This window comes from Chelonia mydas, chromosome 6 (assembly GCF_015237465.2).
Source record: "Chelonia mydas isolate rCheMyd1 chromosome 6, rCheMyd1.pri.v2, whole genome shotgun sequence".
Lineage (NCBI taxonomy): Eukaryota > Metazoa > Chordata > Testudines > Cheloniidae > Chelonia > Chelonia mydas.
The window spans coordinates 24,926,194-24,943,299 of NC_051246.2; the positions used below are offsets into that span (position 1 = coordinate 24,926,194).

Below are 17,106 nucleotides of genomic sequence, written 5' to 3' on the forward strand. Positions count from 1 at the left end.
ACTGCTGTAGTTCTTTAGTGAACACACAACTATGCTGATAGGAGAGCTTCTTCCATCAGCACAGTCAATCCACTGCCGTGAGAGGCAGGAGAAAACCTCCTGTCGACACAGTGCTGTCTACACCAGGGGTTAGGTCGGTATAACTGCGTCGCTCGGGGGTGTGCAATGACCAGCAGATCATATGAAACCAATTTGCATGTGCTTTCCCTCCTAGTATTCGTTAAAACTGACCTTGGGAGCCAGAGCTGGCTCATGGAAAGGGCTTAGGGCCTTCATGATCTATAGAAGTAAGGGGTAACATACAATTAGTAAGGCTACGTTGTAGTCACGGGTATTTTTAGTAAAAGTCATGGACAGGTCACGGGCAGCAAAAAAAAATTCATGGCCTGTGACCTGTCCATGACTTGTACTATACCTCTCACTAAATCTTGGGTGCTTGGGGGGGAGGGGCTGCCCAGGGGCACCACAGGTGCTCTGTGGGGTGGGGCAACCGTGACCCCCGCTGGTGCTGGGGGGGGTGGGGTTGGCGGGCTGGCAGGCTCCCTACCTGGCTCCGTGTGGCTCGCCGGAAGCAGGGACATGTCCCTCGGGCTCAGGGATAGTCAGGGGGGCTCCGTGTGCTGCTCCTGCCCTGAGTTCCGGCTCTGCAGCTCCCATTGGCTGCGGTTGCAGGTGGAGGCAGCGCACAGAGCCCCCAGTCCCTCCACCTAGGAGCCAAGGGGCATGTCTCACTTCCGGGCAGCCCCCTGAGGTAAGCGCCACCTGGAGCCCTCACCCCTTCCCGCGCCTGAGCCCCCTCCCGCATCCAAACTCCTGCTGCTGTTGTGGGGGGGAGGGAATGGTGGCCCAAGACTGCCCTGAGCTGCTCAGGTGGCCCCCGGGCCAGCCGCACCGGCTGCTGCAGAGGTCTCAGAAAGTCGCAGAATCCGTGACCTTCGTGACAGACTCACAACCTTAACAATTAGCCATTGGAACCCATTGCAACAGGATATCTCTTGGGCCAAATGCTTCGCAGGATTCCAAAAAAGAATTGGATATTTGTTAGGCTAACAAGTCCAGAGTTATAATAGTCAGGATTAAAAATAGGCAGGAGTTTGGAAGGGTTATAAACTTTCCTGCTTAAGGGTTTAAGGCAACCTCTATTAAGTTATGGAGGTTAGGAGGGAACTTTTCTAGGGGGCAGATACCCCACAATTGTGAACTGCGGGATTTCTTGCTCCTTCTTCTGAAGCAGCTGATGCTGCCTGCTGTTGGAGACAGGATACTGGACTGAATGGACCAGGGGTCTGATCCAGTCTGGTGATCCCTAAGAGAAGTGTTGACATAAAGGATTTAGGCTCAGGCAGAAGGGGAAGTGGTTGGTACAGGAGTTCGTGCTGGTGATGGTTGTTGAGTGTAAGGAAGAATTCCAGGGAAGGGACTGAGTCATCTGGACAGTGTCTAGGATGGGAGGATTTTTATCCTGAGGGTGAATCACACTTGTATAGCGCTTACTCCTTCCTGTCCACGAAACTCCTCTCCGTTCCCTGATGTTCTCATGGAGTGATTCCTGTTTGATCTGGATAGTGGATGTAGTTTTGAACAGGCCTGGGACTTGCATTTCCTTTGTTCAAATAATGGGGTGGTAAAATGAAAAGGGGGAGGAGCAAGTGTCCATTTTCTTCCTGAGATGTTTCCGTACTGTGATGTTTGGGATTGCTATTATAGTAGGCAGTACAGTGCCCCAGTCAGGATTGGGGTCCCATTGTGCTAGGCTCTGTGCAAACATGTGGGTAGCCTGGTCCCTACCCCAAAGAGAGTACAATCCAACTGCAGATGAGCCATAAGAAGTGTGCCTAACAAATAGCGGGAGGAGTGGATGGGTGATAACACAATAAGATGAGATGATTACACAACGTCTCTCTGATTCTGTCAAGGAGCGATAGAATGGCCATCAGGATACAGGGGGTTCATTTTACAGCAATGAGACTCTTTCTGGAGTCCCATCACTCACCATGCTGGGGTTCCTCGGTTGGCCACCTCAGCACAGGCTTTGAGGAGTGGTTGCTGTTTGCAAGAGGAGAGCAGTGATGCCGCCCTGCTGGGACACAGGAAAACTAACAGGCTTTTCTTCTTGTGTCACGTTTCAGAGACCTGCTGAGCCGGGAAGATGCGTGAGTACACGGAGAAGAAGGAGACGTGCGGCACTATCTGCCTCAAATACCTGCTCTTCATCTTTAACTTCTTCTTCTGGGTAATGTGCCAGCTTTTGTGTGCCTCAGCCCATTTGTGTGCCTCACCACATCCCTCGTCGAGGGCTCGATCTGTTGTTTCAGTGGCCAGGGTGGTGGGATGGATAGCATGGGTGAAATCCTGGCCCCACTGAAGGCAATGGCAAAAATGCTGCTTGACTTCAGTAAGTCCAGAATTTCACCCCAGGTATCTAACTAGACCCATGCTGCCAACACTGGGGAGAAGGACTATAACCTGCCTAACCAGGAGTAAGCCCTGAAGTGATCAGCTATCGACAGCAGTGGGTGGCCTGAAAAAGTGCTTTTTTGCCCACTTCAGGGATGGTGACCCAGGACAGTATTCTTAAGGCATCAGATACTCCAGGGCAGACCATAGACACAGGACATCATTCAGTTCCTCTCTCGTTCTGCCCAGCAGCATAGCACAGGCTGGGAGTGGAACGAAGATGGCTAGGCTGGGGTTATGGGGGTAGTAGCTGTGGTTATGTCTACACTAGAGTTTTTACCTCAAGTTAACTGCTGGCCAAGGGATCAGACTATTGTCAGCCACAGACATTCGTGGGCTGGAAGAAATGATTGGGGAGGGTCCAGACTAGCCTTTACAGAGGAATGAATTATGAACTGCCTCACTGAATTGGCAACCAGGTAAAAACCTCTAGGGAACACAAGGCCCATAAAGAGGAAGGGGAGCCTGAAGGAGAGATGTAGGTTCACCCAGTGTGCCCCGACTGCGGTGGTATTCCTGTGCTAATGTTCATTCTCACTGGAGTTTAGCTAACCAGGATTCCCACCTTTTACAGCCTTGCCCCGCAGTGGTTCTATACTGGAGGGAGGTAGACACAGCTGTTGTTTAGAAGCAGTCAGTATCACTCCTGGATCAGCCAGGAAGGGTGCAAAGCAAAGCATCCCCTCCCTCTCCTCATCTTCATTCCCTGCATCTAGGCAACGCTCAAGCAATCGTGAGAGCCAAGAGCCTGGTTAAGGTTGGAAACTTGGAACTCCAGTTACAAAGTTCCCCGCCCGGTGTGGGCAAACCCCCAGCCAGCTGTCATCCCCTTCCAGCTGGAATATTGTGCCTTGACGCCCTGGAACCTCCCAGGGCCCTTGAGAGACTGGGGAGAGAGGAAGAATCTGCTTCATTTAAGGCCTGATTCAAAGCCCATTGAAAGCAGTGGGAGTCTTCCCCTGGACTTGAATAGGTTTTAGATCAGGCCCTCCGTCAGCGAGCTGAAATCTGATCCCTGTGGCCCAGCAGGGGATGCCACTTCTGAAAAAGAGGAAGTGCCCACTCAGATGCATCTCACCGGCTTGCCTCTCTCTTTATTAAGCTGGCCGGTGGGGCAGTGATGGCGGTGGGGATCTGGACTCTGGCCGAGAAGAGCGACTACATCAGTCTCCTGTCCTCCAACACATACATGGCGACCGCCTACATCCTGGTGGTGGCGGGAATTGTTGTCATGATTACCGGCATCCTCGGGTGCTGCGCCACCTTCAAAGAGCGGCGGAACCTGCTGAGAGTGGTAAGATTTCCTATTTGCCCTAGGACAGCGCGGGGCACCGAACGTCTTGTGTGTATGAGGAGAGAGTTGCATCTCTGTTCCTCTGGACCTGGAGAGCCGTACAGGTGACTTGCCCGCTCTCCCTGTTTGGAATGTATGGCCTCTATTACAGAGGAGACTCCTTTCTTTCTGTCCCACCCAGAGAATTGATTGGTTTCTGTGCATTTCAAAAGGTGCTAAATAATAAATATACGGTGTTTTTCATCTGAGCATGTCAAAACATTTCCAAGCAAAGGAAATGTTCAGGCTGGTAGGATAAAAATGGGAATAAATTCGGGAGAGAAGGCAGGGTGGGACAGTTTAAAACCAAAAAATAAATAACTGTGTTTCCACTTGATTCAAAGCAAAACATTTCTTTTGATTGGTTTGTTGAGCCAAAATTTCGAACCGTGCAAAAATTTTCACACATACACCCAATTTTTTTTTGGTCCAAAAAACAAACAGATGAAAAAGCACTTGAGATTTTTGACCAGCCCTCATAAATCTCAGTTCTGGGCTAAATTGCAGACCTATATAGGTGTAACTACGTCGCTCAGGGGTGTGAAAAATCCACACCCCAGAGTGACATAGTTATACCGACCGAACCCTCCATGTAGACAGCGCTACGTTGGCAGGAGAGCTTCTCCTGTCAATATAACTACTGCCTCTCGGGGAGGTGGATTAAACTGAAGAGCTCTCTCCCATTGGCATAGAACGTCTTCATTAAGATACTACAGCGGCCCATCTGCACCGATGCACCGTTTTAAGTGTAGACTTGCCCTAATTCTCACTCGCGCTCTCTCAAATCTCCTTTGCGGTCCGGAGGGTGGCAGTGGTTCATTAAGCAGCTCATCTGCAGTGGTGAGTGTAGTGACTGAAAGCAAAGGGCCATTAATTGTCATTTCATAGTAACAAAGGGGGACACTTCCACTCTGGCCTTAAGCGTTCCTTCAGTTTTACAAGCTGCTGCTGGCCTGAATGTCCCATCCCCTTTGTCCGAGTGGAGTGGAGACTGGGGTGGGGATAGGGAAAGGAGCCATGATGAACAATACCCTCTGACTGTGATCCCACTTTGTGGGGAGTGGCTGTGAACTGAAACTACAAGGTGGTGGAAAATGCCCCTAAAAGGCCTGTGATGAGCTCTCAGGAGCTCTTGTTAGTGGTTCGTTCATTTGGTTCTGAGGGGTGGTATTTGGCCCCTGGCCCTTAGCAGTTCGTTTTGGCATAGCACAATTACTCACTGTTCTAAAGAGCTCTATTCATCTGCCTTTGTCTCTCTGTCTCCTCCCCCGCCCTCCTGAAAGTTACAGATGAAAATCTGGTGGGGTTTTCTTTGTTATTCTGACACAGAAAACTAACAATTGTCTCATGGAAACAAAAGGTTGTTCTCTGTTTTTTCTTTCCCTCTCTGAGTGGCTGCCTGTGACATATCTATTGTCTCGCCCTTCCTCTGGTTTATCTGATACTAAGTAATCCACAAAAGAAATATTTTGTGCTGGGCAGGGCTGAGTTGGTCTGGCTGGAGGCTCCTGCCAGCTCTGAGCTCAGCCAGTAATCCCAGCATCTTCACAACAAAGACAAAGGTGTCTGTGCCAGTCGGTCCCAATTTCTCTCTGTACCAAAGGGCCATGTATTATAGAGAGAGACGCTGTGATAGGGAGTGTCCTGTAATTTTCCAAATCCAGAGGCTCTTTAAAGCAAGTTGCAAGAATAATTTCAGATGGGGGGGTGGGGATGTATGTGCATTGGGGGGTGGGGGTTTGAGCCCGGAAGGTATATTCTAGCTACTTTTGTAGCTACTGGTGAGTTTTCACTCCCAGTTCAAGGCTTTCCCCTGTGTTTTGTTTCTCATTGCTGATTACCAGGACATTTGTGTGTCAAGAGCAGTTTTCCTCTTTCGCAGCCAGCCTGATTCACTCAGGGATGCCACAGTGATCCAAGCACTTGTGATACCACAGTTGCTTGTGTGGGTTCCAGGCCTGCAGCCTGTTGACTTCGGTGAGAGACGCTCCCATGAGCAAGAGCTGCAGGATCGGGCCTGCGGTGATGAGCTGTGATGTGTCAAAGTCTGGCTTGTTATAGTTCACCCTGACTCTGAGTTTCAGACTCCCCACCAATGGCACAGCAGGCCAGGGAATGTCTGGTCCCTAGCATAGGCTGGAGCAATCCCAAGGCCTACTCTAACTGGAGCTCAGATGCTATAGCCATTCTAACAGTAAAGAACAATCAGGGCACAGGGATGGTGAGGTTGCACACCCAACACACCCTGAGATGTCCCTATCCTATGGACTGCAAAGGTGTAGGGTTGCCACCTAGGATCCCCCCTTTGCCAAGGAAATGGCCATTAAGCCAACTTTCATCATACTTTACACTGCTGGGATAGCATAAAGCAGGGAGAAACATAAATGAGAATCAGGAACATAATGTATATGTCACTGTTGGTGTACACAGCTCATTACAAGCAGGTAGGGTGATCATGGGTCTCTTAACAATCACGTGGAAACAAACATAGTGCACATGATAAAAGCAGGAGCCAGTCGGGGGTCACCAAATGAAATTAAGAGGCAGCGGGTTTAAAACAAACAAAAAGAAGTATTTCTTCACACAATGCACAGTCAACCTGTGGAACTCCTTGCCAGAGGATGTTGTGAAGGTCAAGACGATAACACGCTTGAAAAAAGAACTAGATAAATTGATGGAGGATAGGTCCATCAATGGCTATTAGCCAGGATGGGTAGGGATGGTGTCCCTAGCCTCTGTTTGCCAGAAGCTGGGAATGGGTGACAGGGGATGGCTCACATGATGATTACCTGTTAGATTCATTCCCTCTGGGGCATCTGGCACTGGCCACTGTCGGAAGACAGGATACGGGGCTGGATGGACCTTTGGTCTGACCCAGTATGACAGTTCTTATGTAGGATAGAAGAGCTGAATATAAAAGATAGCCCTTGTTTTTCCCACATACACATGCCTCTCTCGAATATTTACATACATTGGAAAAGAGAATTGGTGGAAAGCATTTTGTTGTTGTTATTTGGATTACAGCTCTGTCCAGAGGCTACATCTAGGCTGGTGCCCCATTGTGTGAGGTGCTGTACATACAGAGTAAGAGACAGACAGTTCCTGCCCCAAAGAGCATAGTCTAAATAGATAAGATGTGACAGGTAAATGAAACAGCCAGGCAGGGCTAACAATAACAACAAGATGTTTTAGCACAGGCTAGCTGAGTGGTAGCTGTAGTAACCATCACTCTATATAGGCTTTGATAAAACCTGTTTGCTAAAACGTGGGAGGGCTCTTTAAGATAATATGGTGAGCTGAGGCCTTGTGATACATGCCAGCTGCACTGGAATGCCTTTGACATCAGTGCAGAAAATACTCTGTATGTAGAAAATAGATGAAGGAAAGAGAAACTTTCCAGTTAATTGGTTGTTTTCTTTCCCCTAATACAGCAGCCTGACAGCACCATGATGTCAGAGAGGTATTATGTAACCAGGCTCCAACAAAAGAAAGAAACCTTTTGTTTAGGAGTCTTCCTCTCCTTTTCTGTCCCTTTCAGCCTCCCATTAGTGTGGTGCCCAGCCTTTGGTTATCCAGCACTCCATCGGGTGACTCATTCCCGTGGTATGAATGGGTACCTTGTACAAGCATGTGCAGACACTTGCAATGTTCAGCTGAGAGCCAGTGGGGGAAGTTTAGGGCTGGGAGTGAATGCCTGAGATTGTACACTCCTATTAAAGCCCAGCCTGCAGATAAAACCCAGTTGTCCCTCACAGGCAGCTGCTGAATCCTAGCAGAGGGTGAAAGAGGAAATTTGACCCAATGGACAAGGATTCTGATTTGGCGTTTTGATTACCTGTGTCTTCTGACAAAGAGGGGAAGCGCAGTGAGAAACGGAGGGGTCACTCAGCAAAAGACAAGCTGTGATGCAAAGGCAAACTTGTTGTCTCCAGTCCTTTGCTTTTCCTAGCAGGGTGTTGTGGTGGTCTGTTTTTTGTAACATACAGATGCATTTATTTGATGCTAACCATGGATTTTTGGAGGGGTGTGTAGCTCCTTTCGTGGGGCCAGGGCTGTAATAATAGATGGTGTGCTGGTACAGCTAGATATCACATCCGATAGTGAGTGTGTTTCCCATGCAGAACCGCATGAGGCTGCAAAGAGAACAGCCATCATGGGTGGGGCAAAGATGGGACTTTCCAGCGTGACTGCTTTCTGTGAAATAAGCTTGTGTGCATGGGGCAGTGTCTCTGTCCGGTTCCTAGTGGAGTAAATCACCATCAGAACTGACACTACCTGACAATCTTTGCAGAAGAGCCACAGTTAGAATGAATATGGAGCCATGACAGTCCCTAGAGGTGGTGTCTCCAGCTCTAGGCAAAGTTCTCTGGTGGGGCAGTGTGTGGGGAAGACGGCATTGCCGAGTGCTGTGCAGTGCCTGTGCTGTGATGACCTAGAGTATTACGGGATGAGCCCGAATTTAGGCCCTTAGAGCTGTAGAATGACCTGGCCGTAGCCGCTTAGGTGACCATCACCATGTTGACATGACATTCAGGATAGTAGCTTAAATGAGGGCAGGGCATAGCCCTGTTTTCTGAGAAAATTGTACATGATGCGTAGACCCTACAGCACTGGATGCTTTAGAAAGAGAGCATTGGTTGGTCTCCAGGGATGGCAATTTGATTCCTTCACCAACTTTAAAATTACATTAAGAGCATTTTTTGAAATTTTAAACAGACACAAGGACTGTAAAAGATTAAACAATATGCCCTGGTTCAATTCATCCCTTCTGTATCTCAATGGACTCTACAGAGTTACACCAAGGGTGGAGGTCAACCCTCCATGGTTAATTGTTGTGGGTGAAATTCACTTCTAGGGCTTACGTACCGCTATGACCAGTACAATGTATGCACTACTTAAGGTGAAGCTTTGTTATGAGGGTTTACTTGGGACTGGTGTGGTGCATAGGGATGAATTTCACCCTGTGTGAGTAACAGGCACATTTCAATACTGAGCTCCAGTGCTGATGTTGCACTCTGCATTTCTGCTTGAAGGTCCCCAGAGCAGGGAATTTCCCACCCCAAATCAGGAAGCATTGCAATTGCCAAATAGTGCCCCCTTGTTGCATTGTTTCCTCCTTTGAACAATTGGCTGACTATTGAGTACAAAGTCCCTGCACTTGCTGTCTGTACTGCAGCCTCATCCTTGGCTTCTACTCAGTTTTGAGAGCCCTCCCCATAGGATGCATGGTTATTCTGGGACTCCCACCGCCTGGTGCAGTCAGATGTTCCTCTCCTATTTAACAAGCTAGTGTTGAGTTTCTACACAGCAACTGGTGCAGCTGCATTTTGTGGTGGGTGGCATCAGCAACTGAGCTGTTGCGTCCGTGGAATCTAGTTAGTTGCATTTAATTGGTTATACGTGACGGCTCATATGAACGACCTTACCAGATCACACCCATGGTCCAGCCAGCCCAAAATCTTGTGTCCATCGCTGGGCAGTACAGGCTGCTTCAGAGAATGATGCAAGAGCCCCCAGAGAATAGACAATTATGGATTAACTTGCCCAGAGTGATAGTTTCCTCCTAACACCTTTGAGCTATGCCCTGAAACATGAAAATTTAGTTCTCTTATACATTTTCTTTATCCCACCTAATGTGACTGGGGATGTTCTTAACCAAATCAGTGTCCTGACTCTTTTGGAACCATGCTGAACTCTTGTCTTCATGGTACATTGTAGCAGAAAGTTCCTCCCACTAAGCGTGCATCATGTAAAAAGAGAAATCCTGATATCAATAAATGTTACTTTTCCATTTCATTGGATACCCCCTTGTTCTTGAAGTAGGAAAAAGGGTAAATAGGAGCCTGTCTCCTCCAGTTCAGCTGTAATTTCTGTCTTGCCCTTCACTAGATACATGTATATCACTGTTACTCTCATCCGTCCTTCCTCCTCCACTTCCTACTCTTTGATAAGCCCTCTTGTTGCTGCCTGTCTTAAATGACATTATAACCTTTTCCATGCCCAGCACCCAATACAATGAGCCCCTCATACTGATCAAGTCCTTTGAGAGCTGCTGTAATACAAACAATAATACTGATAGATTTAAGGCTTTTTCCTGATAATCTAAATTTAACTTCCAGGACTTCTCTCCCACCCTTCCTGATGCTCTCTTTTAACACAGACAGTTTTACCATTGTTTTGCAGTACTTCATATTGCTGCTGTGCATTTTCCTGCTTGAGATCATTGCTGGTATCCTGGCCTATATCTACTACCAACAGGTAAGTGGATGTCGAGCTAAGAGGATCAATCCAGAGAGAGAGGGAGCAGCTACTTATCACCCAATTTCTATTTAGAGATGGGGCCTAAACCAACATTTCAAGGGCTTTGAATCCGTGGTTGGGTTTGGGCCCATCTATTCCTCACCCCAGCTTGATCCCTCCTTACTTACGTCCCTCCATATACAAAATGCATGAGGTTATAAGCCATATTTGACAAGGCATTAGTCTGTTATGTGTGTATTTGGGAGTCAGATACAGCTCAGCTCCTTCCTGCACATCCTCTTTTCTCCCCCTCCCTCTGTGATGCCTGATGAAGAGAGCTGTTGGAGTGAATCGTCTTGTTTCTAGTACAGAGGGTCAACCTGAGGATTTTTCTGATGCTCAGGAAGGTAACGCAGGCAGTTGTAATGACAGTTGTGCCATCTAGCATGTCCATGAAGCAGAACATAGGAATGGCCCATCGAGCCCAGTATCCTGTCTTCTGGCAGCGGTCGTCAATGGCGGCTGCTTCAAAGGGAATGAACAGAACAGAGCAATCATCAGGTGATCCATCCCCTGTTGATTGGTCCCAGCATCTGGCAGTCAGAGGCTTAGGGATGCCCAGAGCATGGGGTTGCGTCCCTGACCATCTTGGCTAATAGCTCCCTGCTAAACCCAGAAACGCTCCCTGCTAAACCCAGCAAGCTCATAGACGGGAAATGGTCTAGCTGGGGATAGAGCACCACCGGCGCAGCTCAGAATATCTCTGAGGGTCTGCGGCAGTCGTAGACAGCTGAGCTTGAAATCCCCACGAGGGAGCGATGGCTTCATGTTATCACACCGGATATGGCCGACGAGAGGCATACCACTTGGGAGGCTCCCTCAGACAAGGCTGCCCACATGTCTTCTCTTCCCCCATCCTTTGAGGAAGGCTGGGTGTCTGAAGAGGGCAGACTGTTGGAGATTGTCTGAGGAGGTGTGTCTGACAGGGAAGTGTACATTGCAGAGGGCTGCAGGCGTTTTCAGTGGCTCTGTGTTCACATACTGTAGGCTTCCCTGGATTACACCCTTAAACTGGGAATTTTCATCCTGCCTCAGGGCTCCCAGACTTTGCCCCTCCTCCCCCAAGGGTGGCATTAGCAGTTTGCCTGTAGCCAGAGAGCTGCGCCTCATTTGTATCAAGTACAATACATTCCAGCTGCCTCCTTCTTTAATATGGAGGGATAGGCCCCATGGAGGCTATTGGACCCAGAAAGCCGTGCTCCATGTGGACCTGAGCAAAGACTAAAGTACCACTTGGCAATCAGTGAAATGGTGGAAACTTCCTGGATTAAGGTGGAGTGTGGCATGCTGGGATTGTAGTCTCTCTGGCAGAGCCGCAGGCTGCTTTGTAGATCACCCACTGGCATTTGGCTTACTAGCTGCACTGATCCCCCCACGCTCTTTTATGTAAAAGTCCTTCCTTCCCTGGGCTCCGGCTGCTTTCTCTCTTAGCAGTTGGTTTTCTTTCTCCCCTTCCCTTGCTGTCCTGTCCAATGCGTGCGTGTATATAAACTGTGTGTTTCTTTTGCTGTCTTTGTTCCATGCTGCAGTTCTTCCCCGTGAGCCTGCAGGTAACTGCTTTTCTCCTGATAATATTTCCACCAGTAGACTCTGTCTCTTTGTTTGCCTTTGGTGCCCATGAGCTCCCAAACTTTTCTTCTTGTCTTTGCTCCCTAAATATTTTGCGCTTCTAAAGAGCCTCCCATCCCAAGATCTCAAAGCACTTTGCAAACGTTAATGAATGAAGTCTCGCATCACCTCTGCGAAGTAGGTGTTACCCCCATTTGACAGAAAATTAAGACCCACTGCTACATTCAGCAGATTTGAAGTGGGGGAGGAAAACTCAGGCCATATTCCCCCAACCCAGTGTAACCGAAATGTTCTTTTCCTGCATTCCACCCCACAATTATTGCTTATTGCTAGGAAATACATGTACATAGAGAAGCTTTTCCCTATCTGGCCATCTGGCCTTTCCCCCTGTTTGGTTTATTCAGTGATGCCATCTACACACATGACAACATTGTTCAGGAACATGGGAGAATTGTGATTTCACAGGCACTGGATTATGGCATCATTACTGAATGGACCAGGCAGGAGGAGGCTGATTAGAAAGGAGGCAGATTTCAGCTATATTTTGTGTATCAGCAGGGATGGGCAGGAAAATACCGGGAAAGGACATAGCAGTCGAGTGGTGCATCAGCCAGCTCAACAGAGAGAGACAGTTGTGGATACATTAGTGTGTGTGTGTCACTGTAAAGGACACTTTTATGCTTGACATGCTCCAAATATCAGACCCTCTTTCTGAGCAATGTCATTCTTGCTTTCTGAACCTATCTCTAGTATCACAAGGGCTGCAGCCAGGGAGGCAAGAGTCTTAAAATCCCTCCTCATGCTCTCAATCTCCTTGTGTGACGTCCCATTCAATGATATAAAATTATATATATATATATATAATTAAATATATATATAATATATATATATTTAGACTGCACAACTTCAGCCCAGCAGGCCCAGGGCTCTGAATTCCTAATACTCGTCGCCAGATCCTTTTGGATTTAGTGCTTCCAGAGGCATGAGAGCCCCTTTGATCCTAGAGGATAAGGCAAGAATGAGATTTTTAGAGAAGGGCAATCCTGTTCTGGGGCAGGCCTGTCCCTCTGGATGGTATCCCTTTCAGTGTGGAGGCAGGCCCACGCTGGGACCCTCGCAGTGCGGCATGCCACAGACAGACACAGATTTGGCCCCGTGAGAGTCTTTTGCACTTTAAAATGGGAGAATGATGTTTAAAGAGCCAGGAGAAGCAGAAATAAGCAAATGTGCTGTCTTGGAACCAATAGGGTCTACATCGGAGGCGGGGTTATAGCTTCCACAAAGTTCTCTGCTGTTCTCCAAGAGTGAAGATGATAGAAAATATAAAGGGGTGATGATAAGGAAGGTGTCCGCCTCATGATTTCACCCCCACTGCCCCTTTTGTTTAGCTGAGTATGGAGCTGAAGCAAAACCTGAAAGAGACCATGACCCAGAAGTACCGGAAGGAGGGAGAGGAGGGTGTGACCAGCGCGGTGGACAAACTGCAGCAGGAGGTAGGCTTCAAAGACATGGGGAGAATTAAACCTATGATAGAGATAAAAATTATACCATCCTTAGATCACTGGCTCTTTATCATTGAAGAGATAAGGGTGTTCCCGATGTCACACTGTCTGGAGTGGTCCATGCACACCAGCCTCAGGCAGACTGTCAAAAAGCAGGGCAGAGACCCCAAACTTGTGGTGTGTTCTACAATTGGATTTCACCAAAGCAGTAACAGATGTGAACTCCTGGATCACTGTACTAGTCTTACCATGAAGTAACAGATAGTCGCCTTGGGCACTCCGGTCTGTCTTGCCACCCAAGCAAGCCAGACTTAGTGACAAAAGGTCACTTACACCAAAAATCACAAAATATTCAGGTTGCTTCCAGTCCCAAGAGAATGCTTTTGTTTCCTAGGTCCAGCCCGTGCGAAAATCCAAACAGCAAAGATATAACCATTTTTTCTTATGAGCATCTTTATATGTCCTTCCCCCAGAGTTCAAACTGTGGGATGAGCGCTCCTGTACATAACTTCTTCATGGGTGGATGGGACGATCAACAAAGTTTTTGTCCTACATTGGCCCATTTAGTCTTGATAGTCCTCCTTGATGGGCGGGCGATTCCTGCCTAGGTTCACCTGTACTGAGCAGGCATTTTTATAATTATAAATCAAGACTTTCATATTACCTTATAGCATGGGATACAGGCATTACAAATAAGATTAATGTATGCAGCAACTTACAAGCATTCTATTGAGTCCAAACATTAAACACATCCTTTCAAGTCTAACGCCTACCTTGAACAATATTAACATACAAGATGCGCTGGTGTGGTTTCCAGCTATGAATTTGTCAGTGCTCAGCTGACACCTCCAGCGTTGGCAAGAGCTGGCACCTGGCTTACGAGCATCACACCCCACTTCCCCCAGCTCAGGATGGATATGATGCTGCGTCTGCTGTCACAGAGACTGGGACTCCTGCTCTCTGAGCGGTGTGATTGCTTAAAAGGGGAAGGGGGACATTCACATCACTTGTTGAATGAACTAGTGCTGGCCAGTTCAGTATTGATAGCTGCTTCCAACAGGTTGTCTACCAGAGGAGTTTGGGAGGAATTGCTAATGTTAATTAAGCTTCCCAATACCCCGGAGAGTGAAGTATAATAACTGAAGTGCCCTGTTGCTCCAGGCACTGCCAGAGAGTTGGGGGACTAGGCCATCGGAATGGCTGAATAGTCCTGATAACTTCATAATCCAGTACCTCTCAACCCCTCCCCGGGAGACATGCCCTTTGCTATAGACCTGAATTTACCTCCAACCCACACCAGTCTGATGTCCCACTGCCTGACTCTCACTTCTGTTATGATACATGTCCATGAGAAGTGCAGGATCACTGACGTGACATTCTCGGGAGGGTTGTACAGGCTTTAGAACTGACTCCCACGTCGCTGGGGTGGCCTGCCATGGCGCTTTCTCACGTTCCCCATTCTGCTCTGCTTTCTCATGCCCCGTGTTAAGGTGTCGAGCGGCTCAGTGTGTATTCTAGTGCTTGGTGTCTCCTGATTCTGTTCTCGAGGTACGGAATCCATAGAGCTGAGGGCTTGTGGCTCGTTTAGGTCACAAATAGAGAGAGGTCCAATCTTCAGCAGTCAAAGCAGTTCTGTTTGTGAATGAATAATACTAACCGGCAGCTCTGTAATGCCTCCTGTCTGAGGACCCCAGAGCAATGCACAAAGGTTAATCCGGGCCTTGCTGCTATCGGGTGAGTATTTTACAGGTGAGGAAGCAGAGGCAAAGTGCAACTAAGTAACTCACGCAGTGCCCTCTGTGACGGAGATCAGAATTGAGCTCTCCTCTCCTGATTCTCAGTCCTTGGCCACAAGCCCGCCTTTCCCCTCATCATTGCCAACAGGATCTGGGTGTGCCGAGGGGCACACGGATGTAGCCCTTTATGGTCTGAGGGCATGAGTTGTTCCCAAAAGTGGGATGAGAGACAGACAGCCGTGCGGGGACCCACACAGGGAACAAGCTCATTCTGCCTACTACAGCTCCCCCCTAGGCTGTGGGTGTGCTGAACAGCTAAGTTGCCCGCAGTCATCTGTAGTTTGATTCAACGTGTGCAGGATTGGTGCTGTTCGGTTTTGTTGTCAAGACCACAAGGAGCTGCAGACGAGGCCCATCTCTGTACAGAGAAGTAAGTGGCACTGAGGCCACCGCAGCTAAAAGAAAGGCATTGCAGGTCTTTAAGGGACCTTTTTAGGAACCTTAGGCACAAAGGTCGCTCATAAGTAGAGCAACTCATAAAAACACAGGCAGACATAAGCAGCTGGACTCGCGGATTGACGATGCTCTGTGGGGAATGTCACGAGGAGCTTGGTGCGGTGAGGGTGGATGTAGGGGATGGTGCTGTGCTTTCTGGTGACAAACTGCAGACTCCCCCTTTGCTTTTGTGCGCATACAGTTCAAGTGCTGTGGCAGCAACAATGCTACAGACTGGAGCGAGAGCATCTGGATCAAATCCCCGGAGGCCGGAGGGCGGAAATTCCCAGACAGCTGTTGTAAGACGATAACAGAAGGGTGTGGCCGGAGAGACCATCCTTCCAACATCTACAAGGAGGTAAAGAACAGGCTGATGTCAACGTTCCCAGGATCACACTGGGGGGGACCTGCTGGCAGGACCGGCTCTAGGCACCAGCAAAGCAAGCACGTGCTTGGGGCAGCCCATTTCCAGGGGCGGGCACATTCATAGGCGCCAACTTTACCCGGCGCCGGTGGGTGCTCGCGCCGGCCCCGCCCCAACTCCGCCCCTTCCCTGCCCCTATTCCAACCCCTTCCCCAAATCCCCGGCCCCGCCTCCTCTCCCGGGCGCGCTGCATTTCCCCTCCTCCACCCACCCTCCCAGGCTTGCACGCGAGGAGGTGGGGGCTGCAGGAAGTAATCTTTGGTGGGGGGCAGAGGAACCGCCCCCGCCCCAGCTCACCTCCATTCCGCTTCCACCTCCTACCCCAAGCGCGCCACCGCTCCACTTCTCCCCCCTCCCTCCCAGGTTTGCCATGCAAAACAGCTGTTTCACGGCAAGCCTGGGCGGGAGGGAAGGGGGAGAAGCGGAGTGACGGCAGTGTGCTCAGGGGAGGAGGGGGAGCGGGGCGGGGAGCTGCCGGTGGGAGCAGAGCAGAGCAGAGCCCCGGAGCACCCGCGGAGTCGGTGTCTATCCAGGGGCGGCACATTCCCGGGGGGGGCAAAAATTTTTTTGCTTGGGGCAGCAAAAAACCTAGAGCCAGCCCTGCCTGCTGGGCAGACTGGTTTGGTGCTTCCATAGGGCTGAATACAAAGCCTATGGAAGTCAGGGGGTGGGCAGGGACTTTCCATTGAAGACTTGAGTTCTCGAACTTTGTTCCCCACCTCCAATCCCAAATGCTGTACTAATCACAGCTGTCATGGGTGTAGGATCAGAGCTGATGTCCTGAGTAAGCGTGGTACAAGTTACCTAGGCAGCACCTTGCAGATGGGAGTGTGGATTGGGCAAGTAGTTCATTTAAAATCAGTGCAGAAATCGCCTTCCAAAGCTCTAGGAGCATGTTAAAGAATCCTGTGCAGCAGACAGCAATAGCGACTCGCAGCACAAGGAGCAGGAAACTTGGTTGTGGGTGGGGAACATGACGCTGACAAGAAGTGCACCCCAGGAAATGGGGAAGGGAAGAGTAGGAAGCATGTTGCTGATGGGGAAAAGTGAGGCTGGCCTAGTGCTTCTCCTGTTCAGTTCCGGGCAGGAAACCTGGGTTTGAGTCCCACAATGCATGTGGTATCTCAGCAGCTTTGGCAGGCTTTGAATGGAGTCCCATCCAGTCCTCATCTGGAAGGGTGCTAGGATGGTAGGGAAGATGGATTTGGCCTCCAGCATGAAGGAAAGAGGTAGGAAGAGGAGGGAAAGGGGGTGTTGTAGAGTCAAATTAGTAGAGTCTCCGTTGGCTAG

The 17,106-nt window shown here is 49.2% G+C and overlaps 1 protein-coding gene across 5 annotated transcripts in view; it reads left to right on the forward strand.

Moving 5' to 3' along the window:
- CD151 (CD151 molecule (Raph blood group)) overlaps window positions 1-17,106 on the forward strand; it is a 62,990-nt gene that overhangs the window by 34,713 nt on the left and 11,171 nt on the right. For 2 of the 5 annotated variants that reach the window (XM_043547933.1, XM_037899591.2), the window contains 6 exons: window positions 2,130-2,233; window positions 3,560-3,751; window positions 9,974-10,048; window positions 11,620-11,640; window positions 13,048-13,152; window positions 15,595-15,750. In XM_043547933.1, coding sequence (XP_043403868.1) covers window positions 2,150-2,233; window positions 3,560-3,751; window positions 9,974-10,048; window positions 11,620-11,640; window positions 13,048-13,152; window positions 15,595-15,750 — 633 coding nt within the window. In that variant the 5' untranslated portion in view covers window positions 2,130-2,149. The remainder of the gene's footprint in view (window positions 1-2,129; window positions 2,234-3,559; window positions 3,752-9,973; window positions 10,049-11,619; window positions 11,641-13,047; window positions 13,153-15,594; window positions 15,751-17,106) is intronic. The other 3 variants (XM_037899592.2, XM_043547934.1, XM_043547935.1) reach the window with 2 other exon arrangements.